Genomic DNA, 19,484 nt, shown 5'->3' with positions numbered 1-19,484 from the left:
CATTCAATTATCACTTTGTCATGATTTTCATTTTCAGCATAAGGCATAAATGCACAAAGAACAGCACAATTTACTATGTTGGCTGGAATTCTTTGAAATCAGTAAAGCATAATTTTAGCCTAGCTTAATACGCTATACATTATTGGCTATGTACCATGATATTTGGCGACGAAAGACAAGTTATTTTGCTGAATTCTGTCTTGCTTCTCTTGTGCACTGAGACAAGCCTCATTGTATTAGTTTAGTTAATTATACTTATGTCTATTTCTTGCACATGTTTAAGGCTTTTTGAATCCTGAATAAATAAATTCTCACATATACATATGGCTTATTGAGTGCCGGTGCTGATACCGACTGAAGCAGTCTCTGTGGGTCCTAAATTCTACTAGTGCCTCCCTAACTTCTAAATTTTGGATCCCAACACTTTTCCCTAAATTCTAAAAATATTTTTATCCTTTAATTTTGTTGCTTGGTTCTTCTTTAAATTCCAAAAATCTTGTCTTCCCTACATTCTGCCGCCTGGTGTGACCATACGAGCTCTGCTGCCGGTTCTGGGTTTACATGAAAAACAAATCAGTTATTCCTTATTCAAATAGCATTAAATATAATCTTTTGGCCTATGAGTATCACTAAAAAAATTTATTTTTAGCATATGGTCAGAAATTGTTTTAAAATTTTTCTTTGTCAATATTTTTTAGCATATTTAACCCCTTAACTGCTGCAAAAAACAAGCAAGATTCACTGCCCAGTGCCACCGTTTTTTTACACAGGCTGAAAACTTGAAATGGATAATAAAGGAACCGTCAGTTATGTCTCAGGAAGAAAATAAAGAAAGAGACTGAAGAGAAACTATAAAAGACAAAATATAAGGTAAAACTAGTGGAGAGATTTTTGATTTTCTTTTTGGTTTAGACATTTACTCTCTTCTCGTTGAACAAACAAATATATACGCTCAGCAAAAGAATCTCCCAGAATTTATTGCATCTGAAGCCTATATGGGGAGATTTATTGGAATATTATTGCTTACGGGATATCACTCTTTAGCTCAAGAAGAAATGTATTCGTCACTTGATAAGGACATTTCTGTTTCTATTGTACGGGAATCGATATCACGTTTGCAGTACAGGAATATGAAGCAGAATTTGCATTTAGCTGACAATAGTCAAATTGATAATACTGATAAATATTATAACGACTTTCTACTACTGGAAATAAAAAGTGTCTTTTAGATTTCAGACACGAGATTGCATTATTCCTTTTGCAAACTTTTATTGAGAGTGTAGAATTAGCCAGAAATAGATCAGCAAAGGCCTAGTAAATAGACAGGAAGGCCTAGTAAATTCAGCATTTGAAAACCATTGCATGGAGATGGTAGACATTTTATCGCAGAGTCCGAAGATAACAAAAAGACTTTGTTGTAAAGAGTGCCATAGCCAGACTGTTTATAGATGCAAAGTATGTAATGTAGCTACAGCTAAAAAGTAATCCAGTGCTCCACCCAAAGGAAACATCACACAAGTACAATCCTAGTCACTAAACATCCGTAGTCTTATTCCACTGATGTTGCGCAAACGCAACACTCACTTTTTCCACAGGTAAGAGCATTTTTTTTTTAAATTTTCAATGTAAATTTATGCTAGAAATGATTTAATTTAATATTTGTTATTATTACATGATGAGAAAAGAATCGTTCCTTGTAGTTTTGGCGGTTGATGGGTTAACGATGTTTCTATCAAGAATGTTTCAGTTTGAGATGTATGCAAAGCATCGCAGTTATGGAACCAAATTATCGATCACACAGATTTACGCTAAATTATTGTTTCTTCAATAACGAAGTATTTATTTAGTGCTTTAGTACTGAAGGGAAATTAAGAATTGGGACTCTACACGTTTTACCTGGGGGGGGGATCAAATGTGCATGCATAAAGCTTTTTTTTTTTTTAAAAAAAAAAAGTTGGTGATAGTTTTGAGGTCCGGATTTTAGATCATTCTGGATATTGGACGTCTGGATCTCGGAATTTGTACTGTATTTAAAATGCATGCTGACTTATCAGTTGCCACAACACATTGTCACAAAATGATTTCCAATAACATTAAATTCATCTGCTTACATTTTTGCTACTTTGTGAAAAAATAAAAAGTAATTCTGGATAACTCAATATACATATAATTTTATTTTTGTATTTTCAGTCGATCCTTTCCCCCCTTTTCACTGTACTACCTCCACACACTGTAAATCTTATGCATATCTATTTTCTTACATATAAAATATTTAAAATGAAAATTAAATTCAGTTACCAGTTTGTATAAAGACAGGTAACAGTTTTGTCTCCATGACTATCTTGAGGCTGTGTTTGTTGAAGAAGGACATTATTGAACACTCTTGTAATATCTAAATGAACTAAAGAGATAAAATTTGTATCACTCCACAAATTTCAAAAATACATTTTAATAAGCATTTAATATATAAAAGAATATTTAAACTGTTACTCATTTACATATAAATATAGAGTACAAAAAATTTTCAATCACTTGCTCTCACATACACATACACACACACACACAAACACACGGGGGGGGGGACTGTTTTAAGCAACTATTTCAGTTTTGATTATTTTATTAGTGAAGTTATGACAACTTTACCATAGTTTTCTATACTTTGCAAGACACTCATAAATGAACGAACACTTGTCAATAATTCTGAAGGCTTGGCAATTTCATTATTTTCAGGATTAAACATAACCATTTTCACTAGAGATCTGCAAATAAAAGTTTTAATATAAGTCATTTTTAGAATGCATTACCAAAAATAAATATAAATTAGCAAATTAATTTCATTGCACTAGTTCATCATTTAAGTTCACTGTACATCATTAATAGATTAGCTTAATTAAAAGATTATCTGTCTACGACAAGGGGATGCTTTTATGGTGGAATTTCTAGAGAAAATTGGCTTTTATCTATATTACACATTGGAAAAGGTACTAAAATAGCTATGCAGCCAGCCCAGAACTTGAAACCAGGTTGAAATACCAGTGCATATCATTAGTAGTCTGCAACAGAGAAATCTAAACTGGAAAACTACTGTTTTATAAACAATGCCCTACATAAAAGTACTGACACCTTAAAAGGTGCCTACTTCCTCGTGAAAATCAGTTTCTAACTTGTAAAATGTAATCTTCAGAAAGAATTGGACATCTTTGTACCAGTATCAAAGTACAGTTTTAATTTGCTATTCTGAGTGGCAAAGCAAATGAAAATTCTACTTGCAAAGCAATGCCTGCATTTTTATGAAGCTGGTTTGCTTCAAGTTAGAAGTTTATCTTCATAAGAGTACAGGAACTATGACAGCATACTCTAAGGTTTCGGTCTTGGATAGTAGTTCATTTGCAGAAATGTGTTCATACTCTTATGAAGATGTCTAAAAAATAAAACAACTTTCCAAATTTGTAAAACAGAGATACTACGGTAGGCTCCTCTCAATTTCATCAGTTAAAAGATGTTGATTAACACTAGTGTCTAAAATTAAGCTTTGAAGGAGAGGTTTGGGTGATTTATTCAAAGCAACTACACAGAATGTAATGGCATTCCTAGATAAACAAAATAACTTTAGTAATGTTAACCCAAAGTGAAATATGCATTTCAAAAAGTATGGGAGATTTAAGTGCTACAAATTTGAGTTATGCACTTAAATCTTATGGAACTATGGACTTGGATGCCTCCTCTACCATGTATCTACTCAACAACAGCTAGGTTGAAAGCCATGGCACAGCTGAAAACAGAATATTTCAGGCAAATTAGCAGGAGATTAAAACATCACCACATAGTGATTTTACTATCATGGCAGCAACTTAACAATCTTCGACATGTGATGACTCATATAGTGTTTTAACAAAAAGGCAAAGCAAATACTGTACATTTCAAATTCAAAACCACATACTGCCAGCTTGGCAAAGATGGCCTTTCTGGCAGACCTTTAATAAATATTCAGTTTACAAACTCAAATCTTATTACCAGTTCCTTACAAGAGAAAAAGAAAAAAAAAAAAAAAAAAAAAAAAAAAAAAAAAAAAAAAAAGCCATTAAAAAGAACAAGACATTTTTGGAGTTGTGGTTTTTAAAATTTGTGAAGGCTTTACAACAAACAGCTAAGCTCCTTGTATTTCATGAGAACAGTCTTAGTATTGGATGGTTGGCAACCCTGAAATGTTAAAAACCACAAAAAACAAAAAGATATTCGGGCTGCGCGGTGACACTATTTCGTAGAAGCTCCAAACTAACTTTAATTCACTTTATAATGCATGGTTCATGTTACTAAACTACAGTCAAAAGTCGTTAATCCGGACTCGTCGGGACTTCGGCGATTCCGGATTATTGATTTTTCCAGATTATAGATCATCAGTTTAAATCTGGTAAAATGGCATGCAGAAATTATAAAATTAAAAATATGAAACTGTAATTTACGAAATAAAGAACAATTATGATCTAAAGGGTATCAAAATTTACAAAAAAAAAAAAAAAAGCTTAATATTTATTTGTTTACTTTATTAAACATTTCTTTCAATGTAAGTTGTTTAACTTTCTCTTTAATTCTATAAACACACATAATTTCTTCTTCAGTTACAAAGTTCCGCTGTTCAAGTCCTATATTTGCTATGTCGAGAATACCCACTAATTTGTCAATCGAAATTTTTTCGTTTTCAATAACCTCTGTGTCACTTTCTTCACTATCGGAAGCGAATTATAATGACGAGGAATTTGATTAGATCAACTTCCAATTCATTGCGCAATGCGTCGTTCCCCCCTTCCCCGCCACAGAGTAGCGTGAAATTGATAAACAGATTTCGGAATGGTTAGAGAAACGAAGGATATGCCTTTATCCATTTTTTGCAGCAATTCCACTTTTTGTTTAATGGACTTTGAAACATACTTTCACATTGTAGATCCTTTACATATTAGTAAATATATATTGGAAATTCTATTTGACATAATCGAAAGTTCAAACTTACTTTTATAAAATTGCTCTAACAGTCTGCAAAAAATAATTAGCCGGTTCCAATTCAAAGATTAAGGAACAACGCAATCTGCAACATTAACAGAATTAGATAAATTTAGCTTAGCTTATACCGTCCGTTATACATTAAACGAGCATGCGTAAACGGATTATGCGCTTGCTCACACGCATATTCGCAGCCGTAAAGGTCTTACGCGCATGTGTCAACGCAGCACATGCGCAGAAAGTTTGTGGCTTTGAGGTCCGGATAATGGGTGTCCGAATTTACGACTTTTGACTGTATATGAATTTTTAATTCCCAGGAGGCACTATCATCATCTATTAACAATGATTTAAGCAACAAACTTAATGAAATAAATATGGAATATTACTGTCTGATATACCAATGTATATTAATGCTTCGATATGTTCCACACTTTCAAACATATGTATGGAAAAACTGATATTTTTTAAGAAAAATAAAAAAAAAAAATAAGACAGTTAATTTCATGACTTTCACCTTTCATGTATTTAACGTCTTGAGTTTTGGACTAAAAAATACACTTGCAACTTTTCCAAGGAAGAAAATTCAGCCTAAACTCAAGAGTTTAGACTTAATCCTTCTGTTCATATTTAGATAACACATTGACTGAGGAGAGCACCTTAAAATTATCTTCTCAAAAAATAAATAAATACGGCTTTTGAATACGTACAGAAAGTCCAAGATTTGGAATCACTTTGGTGATTCCGGATTTTACGTCATTATTACAAATTTAATACAAAGATATGTAGAAACTATAAAGCTATAAAATGACTGTTCGTGAAATAATGGAGTCATTTATGATCTTACAGGAAATAAAATTAACAAAAATAAAAATTAAGTGTAATGTTAAAAAGTATTTGCTTTATTAATTTTTCTTGAGCAGTTTTTTATTTGTTTACTTCACATGTGCATATGAGTGCATATATTAATTTTTTTCCAGTTTCACTGAAAGACAATTTCTTGTTCAGCTACACAATTTCATTTCTTAGGTCACTGTGTGAAGAATTCCGATTCAATACACTATTGACATCTTTTCATTCTTAACAGCGTATCATTTCCTTTAATATAGATTGCTTCGTTTTTTATGTGATAATACATTCTCTTTAATTCTATAAACAGACATAATTTTTTGTTCAGTTACAAAGTTCCGCTGTTCAAGTCCTATAATTGCTGTGTCAAGAATACTGACTAATTTGTCAATCAAAATTTTTTCGTTTTCAATAACCTCTGTCACTTTCTTCGCTATCGGAAGCGAATTATAATGACGAGGCATTTGATTTAAATCATATCAAAGACGGAGTACATCGCGATGAAATACTACATTGAGTAAGCAATTATAAGCCAAATAAAATAAAAACATCTGCCCTTAAGGATAGTGCTGACAGATCAACTTCCAATTCATTGCACGCCGCCCCGGCGTTAAAGATAAACAAACGTTAAAGTTTAGATAAACAAAGGATATGCTTTTATCCATTTTTTGCAGCAATTCCACTTTTTGTTTAATGGACTCCGAAAGATACTTTCGCTTTGTATATCCTTTACATATTAGTAAATATATATCGGAAATTCTATTTGACATAATCGAAAGTTTAAGCTTACTTTTATAAAATTGCTCTAAGAGTCTGCAAAAAATAATAATCCGGATCCAATTCGAAGATTAAGGAACAACGCAATCTGCAACATTAACTGAAATAGATAATTAAGATAATTTTAGCTTAGCTTATCCCGTCCGTTATACATTAAATGCGCATTCGTAAACGTATTTTGCGCACGCGCAAATTTGCAGCGGTAAAGGTCTTACGCACATGCGTCAACGCGATGCATGCGCAGAAAGTTTGTAGCTTTGAGGTCCGGATTATAGATCATTCCGGATTATGGGTGTCCGAATTAACGACTTTTGACTGTATTTGTAATTCAATTTTGTTTTAAAATATATTAGCATTTAATTACATAATCTAAACTTCAAAGTACTTTTAAATACAATGAAAATAAATTTAATTAATGTGATAGTATTTGTGTGGATAAAACATAGTAATGTTCCATATACTGAAGTAAAAAAAAATAAATATAAATATTAACTGATTAAACATTGTTTGAATCTTCATATAAAAATCTACAAATGTCTATAGTAGATTAAGACAAATCAGATCAAATTCAATTCAATAAGAGAAAGACCAATAAAATGTAATGAGAAAACAATCTATAATGTAAACAATGCGCAATTCAAATAAAATAATATTTGATAAGAAACATTATTCTGAAAATAATTAGAATTGGGGGAACAAAACTGGCCTAATTTAAGTTCCATTAATTCAATAAATTAAATTTATTGCTGGAAGCATTTTCCTTAGTAAAGGCTAAAAATTAAAAACCAGCAGACTGGAAGATATGATGAAACACCAGGAGTCTACCGCTGAAATTGGGAGAGTTGGCAGCTATGATATTATACACTGCAGACACTAGATTATACAGTCTGACGAACAGTTTATAACAGAGATTTTGGCTATAATTTAGGCAATACTTGAGTACACAAAGCTTGGAAACGAATTACTGCACACTAAAAATATTCAGAAGATGGTCGGTCACTCATATCTCGGGAACAAAATACTATTTAGCATATCTGGAACTCTTTGAGATGCAGTTCAGGCCGGTCAACCATTCCTCCAATCCTGTGACAGTTGCTGCCTCAGGTAGTAGTTGCCGTCATTGCACACCTGTGATGACTATATGTTGTCATTATGAGTGGCATCTAAAGATAACAGGTATTGCACACTCCATACTATGCAATATCATGAAGCAAAATATCACATCTACAGACTGCAAAATTTAAGATTGTGACGTGTGTGCTAAATAGAGGCCCTTTTTGTAATTATATCTTTATGATGCAACCAAACCATAAATTTAATATATTCTGCTATGTCACTATGGATCTTTAAGAATGCTTTGAAATAAGCATGGATACTTACTTGTTAAATCTACTCTCCAAATGCTGTGTTAAATATTCTCGAGGTGCAAATGTATGTTCCCATACATTTACAGTGTTTGAGTAGTTAATGGCATAACATAGCTCAGTAAGAGCCATATGTAATTTATCCATCCTAAAAAGGAAGAGAAAAGGTTTTAGTACGGAATTTCAAACATTTCTCATATAGATATCAGCTGAAAAACATAAGTAACTCTTGATTATCGCAATGATGGAAGGATTACAAATCCTAGAGAGAAAGAGAATTTCATCAAAGAAGTTGGTTTGCATTTACAATGCACATGGGAAAAACAAAGATTACAACTAAGGCCATCTATTAAGAACTCAATTTCTGCTTAAAGCAACAATTATTTTATTTATTTGGCAACTGATGGCTGCCAACATCATTAAAATATGAGGGTTATTTTTTTAAAAAAAGCTGGTTTTAAGAAAAATGCCATAGATATTATTAAAATATACTTTTTCCTTCTATTTCATATACTTTTCATTTTTGTTGAAACATTTGTCATACCATTCAATAAGTTTTTAAACTCTGATGTCAAAGAAATCTGCTGCCAGTGAAGAAGCCAAATCCATGACTGCAGTTTTCACTTCGTCGTGACTGAATCTTTACCAAGGAACTCTGTATTGAAGTATTGAAATAAGTGAAAATCACTGGGTGGAGGTCTGAACTACAAGGTGGACGATCCTATCCAAAAGACCTGATTAGACATAGTGTTTGTACAGAAATATGCAGCCTTGCATTATCATAGAGCAACATCACCCACGAAGATGGCAGGTTATGACAGTTTCCTCAAGTTCATACAACGTGCATCAGATTGTTGTGCCTCTCATCATAAAATCCAAGAATAAAATCACTTTCCTGTCCCAAAAGACAGTTGCCATGATCTTTCGTGCTGAAATTGATTGGCTTTCACTTTGGCAGGTGATGATTAGTGTCACCATTCCACTCACTGTTGCTTGGACTCAGAAGCCCCATGAGACATCCAAGTCTTATCTGTAATGATGTGGTCCCAAAATTGGTTTTCTTTCTTGACTGTACCAAGTCAAAAATGATAAAGTACAGTCCAATCCTTTTGTTTTGTGATCATCAGAATGCAGTCTTGGAGACCACCAACAACATGATTTTCGATAATTTTCTCCGAAACAATGGTGTACAAAATTGACCTTGAAACCTGTCGAAAATCACTTGATAACTCTGAAATTGTGAATCATCAGTCATCTCAATGTTTTTTGTGTGTAACACACACACACACACACACACACACACACAAAAAAAAAAAAAAAAAAAAAAAAATCTTCAGAAACCGGAGGTCAGCCAGTGCATGGCTCATCATGCACATTAGCTTATCCGTCCTTGAACATTTTCATCCACTCACACTTTACTGTCACTCATAGCATTATCACGACTTCACACATCTGTGAATTTCCACTACTGCCAAGTTTCGTGTACTCATGAACTGAATTACAGATCGTACCTCACAGTTGGTGCATGACTCAGTTTTCTTAAACATTATAAACTTCTAATACTTAGCATACAGAAAGACAATAAAACTGGAAATAGCATCTAAATGCATGCAAAGCATGCTGTGAGCAGATGTGCATATGCACTGCAGCGATCACACATTATTTTCACACTCATTCATAAACACAGCTTATTTAAAACATAACCTATATTTTACCAAGTATGCAACTGCTTATAATACAATTTTTCTTTTTTTCCCTAAGACGAATATATGACAACTTTTTTCCACTTCCACCAGATTAAGAATATGATTAGTGATATTTGTCATGAAATACTTACAACAAAAGGGTTTCAAATATTACATAAATCTTTGGAAATTAAAAAAATGAAGATGTTAAAATAAAAGTACACAAGAATAAGAATTTTACAATCGGAAAAACATACGTTGTTAGTTCCTCTCTTGTTTTCCTGTAACTTTCCATTCCAGGTTTCCCAGGTTCTGCTACAATTTTATTTTTCTTATCCCTCCGTTTTTTATTCACAACTTGAGCAATAAGTGGTGCACAGTGCTTAGGAAGAAGCTATTAAAATGATTCATCATTCACACAAATGCACAGTACGGCTTTCAATATTTTACTTTTAAAGCATAAAAAAAAAAAAAAGCAAACCTTGTCACTCAGCATGCACTGCTCATCACATATAGTAGTAATTATATCCTTAGCTTCTTTTGACATTTCATCTAAAAATGCATTAACCATGGTCAAACTTCGATCACCAATATGGATTCGCTAGAAGAAAGAAAAAAATTTTCTCCTAAATTTACATTAAAAAATTAGTCATATATTCGCTTTCAAACGAATTTAATCACATAATATTAGAGAAAATATATTTTACTACCCACCTCTTCAGGACAAAGTTCATGAGTGCAGTTCATAAAATGTCCACAAAGAAGGGGGAAAGCTATGATATATCTTGTTTGAGCAGGAAATTCAAGACACATATGAAACTGGCTTTCAAAGACAGTACTGTAAAAACTAAAATAAAATCTCCGGTTATACGTATTATCTTACACACAAAAGGGTAAATTTAAATTACACCATTTTTTAATGTAATATTAGCTCATTTATGCAGAATAATGAGTCAAACAAGTGGGGCATTTTTGTGGCCACAGTGCAAAGCAATAAGTTGGACTCAAGCTTTCATTGTAATCATTTTGTGAGCATAGAGTTTTATCAGGCTAGTTAACACTACGCATTTTGATTGAATTTTAATATTAATTATTCTATATACAAAATAATTTCATTTGTAATTAAGTATGGTCAGAAAAGATTTCTTTTCAAAATATCAGATTTAAAGATGGAAAAAATGTATTAGATGTTTTTCTTTCAATGATTTGGGTGATAATAGAAAAAAAACAACAGAAACTTCAACAAGTGAAGTTAATTCACTGGAACTGGGTTCCCTGAAATAATGATCCAAATAGTTTTCCACCAAGAAAGAAGAACACCAAGCAAAGACCTTTAATTCTAGAAAAATGACAAGCTGTTTCCATTGTAATGGATTTATTTAACATAGTAGTACTAAGTATGGATTATGTACTAAGTATGTACTAAGTATGGTACTTCCATTGTAATGGATTTATTTAACATAGTAGATTATTGCGATTGCTAGTTGTTGAAACAATAGACATGAAGAATGCTACATGATGAAAATTATGCAAAGAAAAAAAAAATCTGACAATGAATGGCAAGATACAACTACAAATGAACTTATAATTTAGTTTTCCTTATGAGTACTACTATCTCAAGCAAAAAAAAGACCTAAAATATTCCAATACTGATCACTGCCAAAAATGATAATACGTTCAAATTTATGAAGGAACAATGCTAAAAGAGAAAACTGCACTTATTACTCGATTTTTATATTTCTTTAACAGTGATTAATAGAATAAAGAAAATTGGATCTTTGAGATGAGAAGTATTGCTCACGTATTTGAATATTTTTTCGATACATATATACATTAAGACACAATAACACACCGAATAAGTACTAATTCAGAAATCAAACAACACAAATCAGCGTTAATTTTCAAATTTTCACAGAACTAGTTTCGATGGTTTTACCGAACCACCATCTTCAGGTGCAAAACTGCAAATGAACAAGATAGGAAATAATGATTAGATAAGATAAGAAAGCCTGGACAAGAATAAGCAAGTGGCGCCATCTGTTGGTGAAACCAGAACTAAAACACAATTTTTTTTAAAGGCCAAAGCAAAGATGGATTGGAATTAGGATCGTTAACAAGAACAGAAAGATTTTTTTGAATGTGAAATGCCTTTAGAAAATCCAGTTCTCCAATGGAAGATGTTTTTTGAATAATTTTGGCAGCAGAAAAATTAAAAGTGTGATTTTCGGACCAACAATATTGAGCAACAGAAGACTTCTGTGTTTCCTTTTTTCTAACATATGCCTCATGTTCCTTGACGCAAAATTTTAAGGCTCTCTTAGTTTGGCCAATGTAAATTAAACCACACTGGCAAGGAATCCTATAAATACCCCAGGAATTCGCATCTAAAATGGGGTCCTTGAGTCTGGAACTCGGAATTTTATTGATGGGAGATTAAATAACCTGAAAGTTAAATTTCTGAAAAATATGTTCAACTTTATAGCATTAACATACATTGTTGAAAATGACATATCATAAGATGAATCCCTTATGAAATCGCATGACTGTTTGTCTTACAAGTAATTCAGTCTTTCAAAACAGCATGATTCTGCATGAATATTTATAAATTGTGTGAATCCAGCAGTAATTACTCTACTGCCTTCAAACTTCATATGGGAAAAAATAAATTAATAAGTTCAACTAGCAATATATCTAAAAATGTTGTTTTAGAATTACAACACCTATTTTCAACAAAGGATACACAACATAATTTAGATAAATGAAAAACATCACCAACATTACTTTCAAAATTACTTGAAAAGAAAACAAACACTGTTGGCACAATGAAACAAACAACCAAGAAAACATATAGTAAATAATTAGTTGCAACACAATTTTCTAATCAAATAAAATGGAAAAATAAGAAATACATAAAAATATTAACGTAAAAGTAACTACTACTGATTGAAAAAGGAAAGTGACAAAGTAGCATTTCTGACACACATGAAGAAAGCAAACCAGAATGTGTCACTAATTATATTGCACGCAATGGAGAAATTGATTGTCAAGATAGGTTCTTGCATGCTTTCATACAATGAGACAACAATTAATGCAAGCCACATTTTTACTTACACAATACAGTACTGTGCACAGATTACACAACAATATTAGAAAAATCCAGAAGTTGATTTCATAATTTTTTATTAGATGTCACAAAATAAATTTTACTAACTGTAGCATACAGTGAATATCATACCCAAGGAAACCGCAGAAAATAAACCGTCATGTCTCTGTCAACAAAAATGTGCCCAGTTCCCACAGCATATACCACCCCACATAACAAACATCCTACAAGTTTGTTCAAAATTCAAAGAAAGGAAGGAGTACTGGTGCATTCTGTCCCCAAAATACGAACAAGATTGATACACAAATGATTTAATTTCAGATTTTCTGTTTATTGAGACTTGAATCTCTTGAGAGAAATTAGAAAAACATTTAATAACAGGCAACTAACCATGGCTCTTTAAAATACATTTAGCAGAGCATTTAATTACTGCATAAAAAATGAAGGATAAAAATATACACATACATAGGTAAATACATATAAAAATTTTATGTTTCCACTGGAAGTGTTCTCTTCTTTATTTCACTACTTAGCAGCTTAAAACCGGTAAAAATTATTTAATATGTATATCATTCTGAATTAAAAAGGAAATAAAACCAATAAATTCATTACAAGTGTGCAGACTGCTATTGCAAACAATGCAAAAATAGTACAGAATTTTTGAAGCAAGTAAATTTTTATTTGCTTTCTCCCCTTTTTACACTATTCAAAGTTCCAAATACGTAACCTTTCGGACAGACAAAAAAATATCAAGAAAGCATTATTTGTATTAAAAATGATGACTGAATAATTAATCCAATATGAGCCGAAACATTATAACCATCAATACAGCTTTCAACGAAATCATCTGTATGACGAGGAGGGCCCGCGATTAAATGGGAATGGCATTTAACTGCTGCTGGAGAAGGTAAAGAATCATTGTTGCACATACTTTTGTGAGTAATGGAAAAGGCTGCTGAGCTAAGCGAACTTGATAGAGGGAAGATTGTAATGGCCGTAAGACTCCGACCGAGTATCTCCAAAGTGGCATGACCAGTAAGTTGTTCATAATCTGCAGTTGTTGGTATTTAGGAACAGTGGATAAATTGATGGTGAAACCAGCAGCAGACACTAAGGTGTTGGATGCTCATGTGTCATCAAAGAAAAAGGACGCTGCAGACTGTCTCATTTGGTACAGAAAAATCGATGCCAAACAGTGGTTCAGCTGACAGCACAATATAATTGCAGGTTCAAGGACAAGTTTTTCAAAACATATAGTTCAGCAGACACTGTTGGACATGAGACTGAGCTGCAGATGTCCCACTTGTGTGCCTATGTTGACCAAGCCTCACTGTCAACAGCGCCTACGGAGGGCCTGGAAACATCGAGACTGGACCATGGCTAAGTGAAAGCCAACTGCCTGGTCAGATGAATCATTTCTCATTCATCACATCCATGGTCATGTCAGGGTACGTCGTTTCCCAGGCAAACAGTTGCTCACCCCTATACAGCAGGCCATACACAGGCTGGTGGTGGTGGTGTGCTAGAACATACCATGAAAGCTGTGGACTACCCGAACATAACTACAGATCAGTTGCACAGTTACATACCGTCTGTCTTCCCAACTCAAAATTGAATCTTCTAGCAGGACAACAACCCATGTCACAAGGCTCGAACTGCATTGGAGTGGTTCGAGGAGCATAAGGATGAATTTCAATTAATGTGCTGGCCACCTAATTCACCGGATCTTACCCCAATACAGCACATTTATGATATCATGGAGCGGCAGCTCACAGCTCAAACACAACATTGTTAAATATCTTGACTTTGCGTGACTGCTGCTTAGACATCTGTTACAACCTGTCTCCAGTCATCTAACAAGAACTTGTGGCATCCATTACAAGGTGAGGTGCAGCTGTTTTGCAGGCAGGTTGCACATCACATTATTGAGTAGGGGTCATTATGTTTTGGCTAAGAATTACGAAAATTTTACTGAAGGCTGATGAATTTAGAATAAATATCAGATGCTACATAATATCCTTACACAGTTTCAGCACTAAGTAAAAAATGCAAGAAAATTTCAACCACGGTATATTAAGGGCCTTTGTAGTTCCTCCTCAGTTACTTTAGAACATTTAACACAGTAGAATATGAAGCATCTTTATTGATTCACTATTCTGTGACAAACTTTTGCAAAACTGCTTGTATCTCATAGAAAGAAGTTTGCAAATGTTCCTATGGTTCACTATCCAGGTTAATTCCCACATTTATGATACAGGATAACATACTTTCTAGGTACATACTAAAATACCTTGTATATAAAGACTAATGTCGAATAACTAAAATATATATATATTGCCTCATTAAATCAACATATAAAGTCAAAAGAGCTTCTAATGAAATACACACCGGTGTGCAAAATGTAAGCAATGGGTGTTCTTTACTGCAATGGTTGCTTTGCACTGTTCCTCCATACTCAGCACAAGATTGTCCAACAGATCTCGAGGTAAGAGTGCCCATTCCACAATCAGTATCTGTTTCAGTCGTTGGGTGTCCCCAGAGGATGTAATTGTGCCGTAAGGCATCTCGTCAAAGCATGCAACACATGTTATATGGGATTTAAATCGAGGGAGTACGCTGGATAATCTATTCGAGTGATATCTTTTCTTCCCATGAGTTTTGAACAGGAGACTGGTTTGGGTGTGCTGTAAACTATGAAAACGAAGTCAGCTTCAATGACACCTCGGAAGAGAGATGCACATGGGGAAGGATCACCTCCTGACAGTAGCGTTCTCCGGTTACAGAACCTCTGTCAAAAAAGTGGAGCTCTGTCTGCCCATTCAGCATAATGCTTCCCCAGGCTAGAACTCCAGGACCACTGCAATGGTCTCTTTCAGTGATGTTACTGGGATGAAACCCTGTCCCGACATTTCTCCAAAATCACTGGTGTTGAGAATCGCTTGTGGCACTAAAATGACTCTCATCCATAAAGAGGACAAGAATCTATTAATGAGATATCCAGTTTTTGTGCTCCTTGCACCACTCTAAATGGTGCCGCCGATGGCCAACTTTTAAAGGGATGCAGCATTTAGGATGGTGAGCAAATAAGGCAGCTTTGCGAAGGCGTCTAAACGCAGTAAACTGTGACACTTGTTGCTGTATAGCTGAGCTATGCCACTTGCTGACTGGCTTTGGGAACTTTTCACCTGCAGGACGATATATCGGTGATCCAATGCAGTTGTTTTTTGTGGGGACGGCCACTAACAACCTTTCTAACAGCTGTACCTATGGTTTGGAAAGCTTTCCAAGTGTGTGAAATGACACTTTTGTCGATTCCGAACTCTTCAGCTACATCGGTCACATTACGTCTCTCCTCCAGCTTTTCGATGATTCTTACACGTGTGCAGTCATCCAGGTATTTCTTCTAGCTATATTTCACAAAAGAATTTACTTGCGGTGAATGTCTTTAATTGCGTCTCCATCCTTCCTTTTATTGTAGTCTTGTGCTAAGCGTGCCGACCGTACACGTGTTGTGTACGCTCACGTCGCCTATCACGTTTCGTTCCTGAAATTTGCATATGCATGAGCTTTTTACTGAATTGTGTCTTCATTGTACTGATCGTAAGAACCTCTTTTCTGCAATTTCATGGCTATCTAATTAAAATTTACATTGTTGCTTAAGTTTTGCACCCCAGTGTACATTTCCCATACATTACATAAAGCGCCCTCCAAAGGTTGAAGCATAATTTTATTACTTATTATTCCATTGCTTTATAGTAGTAAATTCACAAAGTAATGAGAATATTTTAGAGTCGTAAAACTGAGAACTAAAAAAGAGATGAGACAATAAACTATTTTCCACAATGATCAGAATGATATATAGCAAGTCAAAAGAATAGCGAACATTATTACTTTGCTCTTTTAGTACATAATCATTTAAGAGTATGTTCAATAATGTGACAGATAAATGAAAACACACATTTTTACCAATAAATGAATAAAATATGGATGAAAATTCCGATGCATTATTAAAGAAGAAACTCCATGTCTAAACAAACAGGTGACTTATAGAAATGCAAGCACTTCCTTATTATAATGGCCCCACTATTTAAATGACACCAAAATGCTTCAGTCAACAGACTCACCAAAGCAACACCACTTGTGATGGACGAACTATAAGGCTGCATTCAGATGGTGGTATAAATGCCATAACTTGTTTAAGCTAAACTTTGTTTGCCAGCTAACCAGCCCTTGCTACATCACAAAAACTGGTTTAGGGATCTGCCGACTTGGTATAAGAGTCATTCAATCAGAGAGAACGAACGAAATCTATTGAGCAGGGAATCTACAGACACATCCGCACATGCACTAATTTAGCTTCTCTAATTGGCTATGACTTTGAGCCTGTCTTGCAGATGCATTTTATGCCTTATGACTGCGCCTCTGTGACATTTATGCCACCGCCTGAACAGAGCCAAAGTAACCATGCTTAGGCTGTTTAATGAAAGTATATGAACAGCTCTGAGCAGGATTGTCTCTGGCAGTGTTTAAATGTTGGAGGCTATAATAATAAGGTAGTGCCAAAATAAAGTCTCTGTTAAATTCAACAAACAGATAACACAAAAATTATATTCTGAAAATAATGTATACATACATTCACTATACATTTAAAGAATTCTAGGAAACTTTACCTATTTTGCCATTTCTTATGAGGGAAATGTATATTTTTATAAATTACTACATAAAATTTAACATTACAATGAATTATGATGTCCAAATTTCTAATACTTCAGAACTAAAAATTTTTAATTGAGAAAAGGGGGCTTTTCCTAGCTACCAGAATCATTCTTGTAGCCCTTAATTGTAATGAACTTAACATATTCTTTTATTACAGTCATGTAAAAAAGTACAGGAAACTCAGTCAAAATCCAATGACTACAGCTGTCATAAAATAAAAATGTTTGCCCATAACAAGAAAATATGAACATACTTACCAAAATATTGATAAATCTGAAGTTTCAATGAGTAATTCATCTAGAAAATCAACAACTTTTGTATGAAAAACTATGGTATTCATTAAAGATGCTAACTCCCTATGCTCGTGTAAATTCAGAGGATACTTAGCAACACTGCTATAAGCCTGAAAAATAAAGGTTTTCATTTTATGAGAAAAATATTCAATACTTGACAACAAATGAATGATTTTCTTGATCTCAAATAATCATTACATGAAAACAAGGGGATAATAAGCCTGCCATTTAGAATATTTTCTCTTTTAATTCTGATAGCAATTTTACAAATATTTTTTTATTTGCAATAATTAGAAACATTTAAAAAATTGCCTGGGTAAAAATATTTCACCATATTTAGGGCCACTTCTTCTTCAGAATCATAACGGATTATTCAGTTCATTCACTATCGGAAGCAGAAGCAATCACTGACTCAAAAGCAAACAATGCTAAAGCATGAAGGGGAGAAAAAATCCCGAAAGAACACGAGTAAATAATTTTGGGTCTTTTACAACTGAAGAAAACAGAAAAATGAAATAAACTTCTTTGTTAAAGTGCTTACAGCAGTTTTTAAGACTTTCCTTGCCTGAAGACTGAATGGCAAGGGATAAAAAACATTTCTTAGGAATCAAAATACAGTACAGTCTTTCAAGCAACTATGAATTTTAGGCAAGAAAATACATTAAAAGTTAAATTTAATTCACGTAATTTTATAATTAGAGGCATTGAAGCAAACTGCAACCAAGTTTATTATGATAATTCCTGATAGAAATAAGTCATTTCTTCTGGCAAGTAGAATTAATTTTTTTTTTAAAACAAATTGATCAATCCTACAAGATGTCTTGATTTGCTTACTCAAACCAATATGACAAAGTCTACAAAAATTATCTATCTACAAGAAAAGAGAAATTTTATGAGAAACTAGCTTGTGTATACAATATGGAAAAAAGGTATCCATACATGACGTATAACTATTTTAAAGCCAATTTACGTTACTTAGCTTACAACTTGTTCGTAATATTAATCAAAATTAATTCAAACAGTATCAAGAAGAATGAAACACTAAAAAATGAGAGATATTTTCGGTAATGGTGATAAATTAATATAACAATATTTGTCAAAACATCAAAAACACTTAAAACTGAAAAGGGGAAAAATGCACTTAAACAGTTTCAATCTCATATGGAAATTTTTTTGCTATCATAGCTACAATTAATAACATACTCAGCTAATTAATTATGTTTGCTTCACAAATTGCTTGTGCGAATATTTACTCCTTTTTTTCATAAAAATGAGTACCAAATAAGGAGAAAAAACAGCTGATGTCAGAAAGCTTGCAATATAATTGTTCAAAAATGAAAAACTTCTCTATGAAACAGGAAGTATGGTAAAGAAAACATGTTACCGGTCAAAATATTCTAAATTAGTTTAAAGGCCAGAAATTTTTTTAAAAATAAAAACTATAAAAAATTGCGTCATCCTAAGACACAGCTGAAGCTAAACAAGAAAGACAACTGATTAAGTTTCTAGAAAATTAAACTAAATTCTTTTGTATGTTCGTCAGTGTTAGAACTTAAAAGAATGCTAGCAGAAAAGAGGTTTATTTTAGCACAAACAGGAATTTTACATTTAAAAAAAAAAAAAAAAAAAAAAAAAAAAAACTGGATATCATGGTCAAGTAGCTAAACAAAAACCATTCATAAGTAAAGCTAACAGCGAGAAG

The 19,484-nt window shown here is 33.2% G+C and overlaps 1 protein-coding gene across 2 annotated transcripts in view; it reads right to left on the bottom strand.

Annotated features, from left to right (window-relative positions):
* The window catches only part of Hem (Nck associated protein 1 Hem), a 144,152-nt gene that overhangs the window by 34,600 nt on the left and 90,068 nt on the right, over window positions 1–19,484 (bottom strand). For both annotated transcript variants that reach the window (XM_085809380.1, XM_085809381.1), the window contains exons 16-22: window positions 17,747–17,892; window positions 10,385–10,517; window positions 10,152–10,271; window positions 9,928–10,064; window positions 8,002–8,133; window positions 2,644–2,759; window positions 2,299–2,401 (exon numbers count right to left, since the gene is read on the bottom strand). In XM_085809380.1, the coding sequence (XP_085665506.1) occupies window positions 2,299–2,401; window positions 2,644–2,759; window positions 8,002–8,133; window positions 9,928–10,064; window positions 10,152–10,271; window positions 10,385–10,517; window positions 17,747–17,892 (887 nt within the window). The remainder of the gene's footprint in view (window positions 1–2,298; window positions 2,402–2,643; window positions 2,760–8,001; window positions 8,134–9,927; window positions 10,065–10,151; window positions 10,272–10,384; window positions 10,518–17,746; window positions 17,893–19,484) is intronic.

Source organism: Stegodyphus dumicola, chromosome X2 (genome assembly GCF_044657685.1).
Source record: "Stegodyphus dumicola isolate Sdum_Otavi_A_Nest chromosome X2, ASM4465768v1".
Lineage (NCBI taxonomy): Eukaryota > Metazoa > Arthropoda > Arachnida > Araneae > Eresidae > Stegodyphus > Stegodyphus dumicola.
The sequence above is the reverse complement of the archived record's forward strand: the minus strand, read 5'-3'. Positions and strand labels throughout refer to the sequence as shown.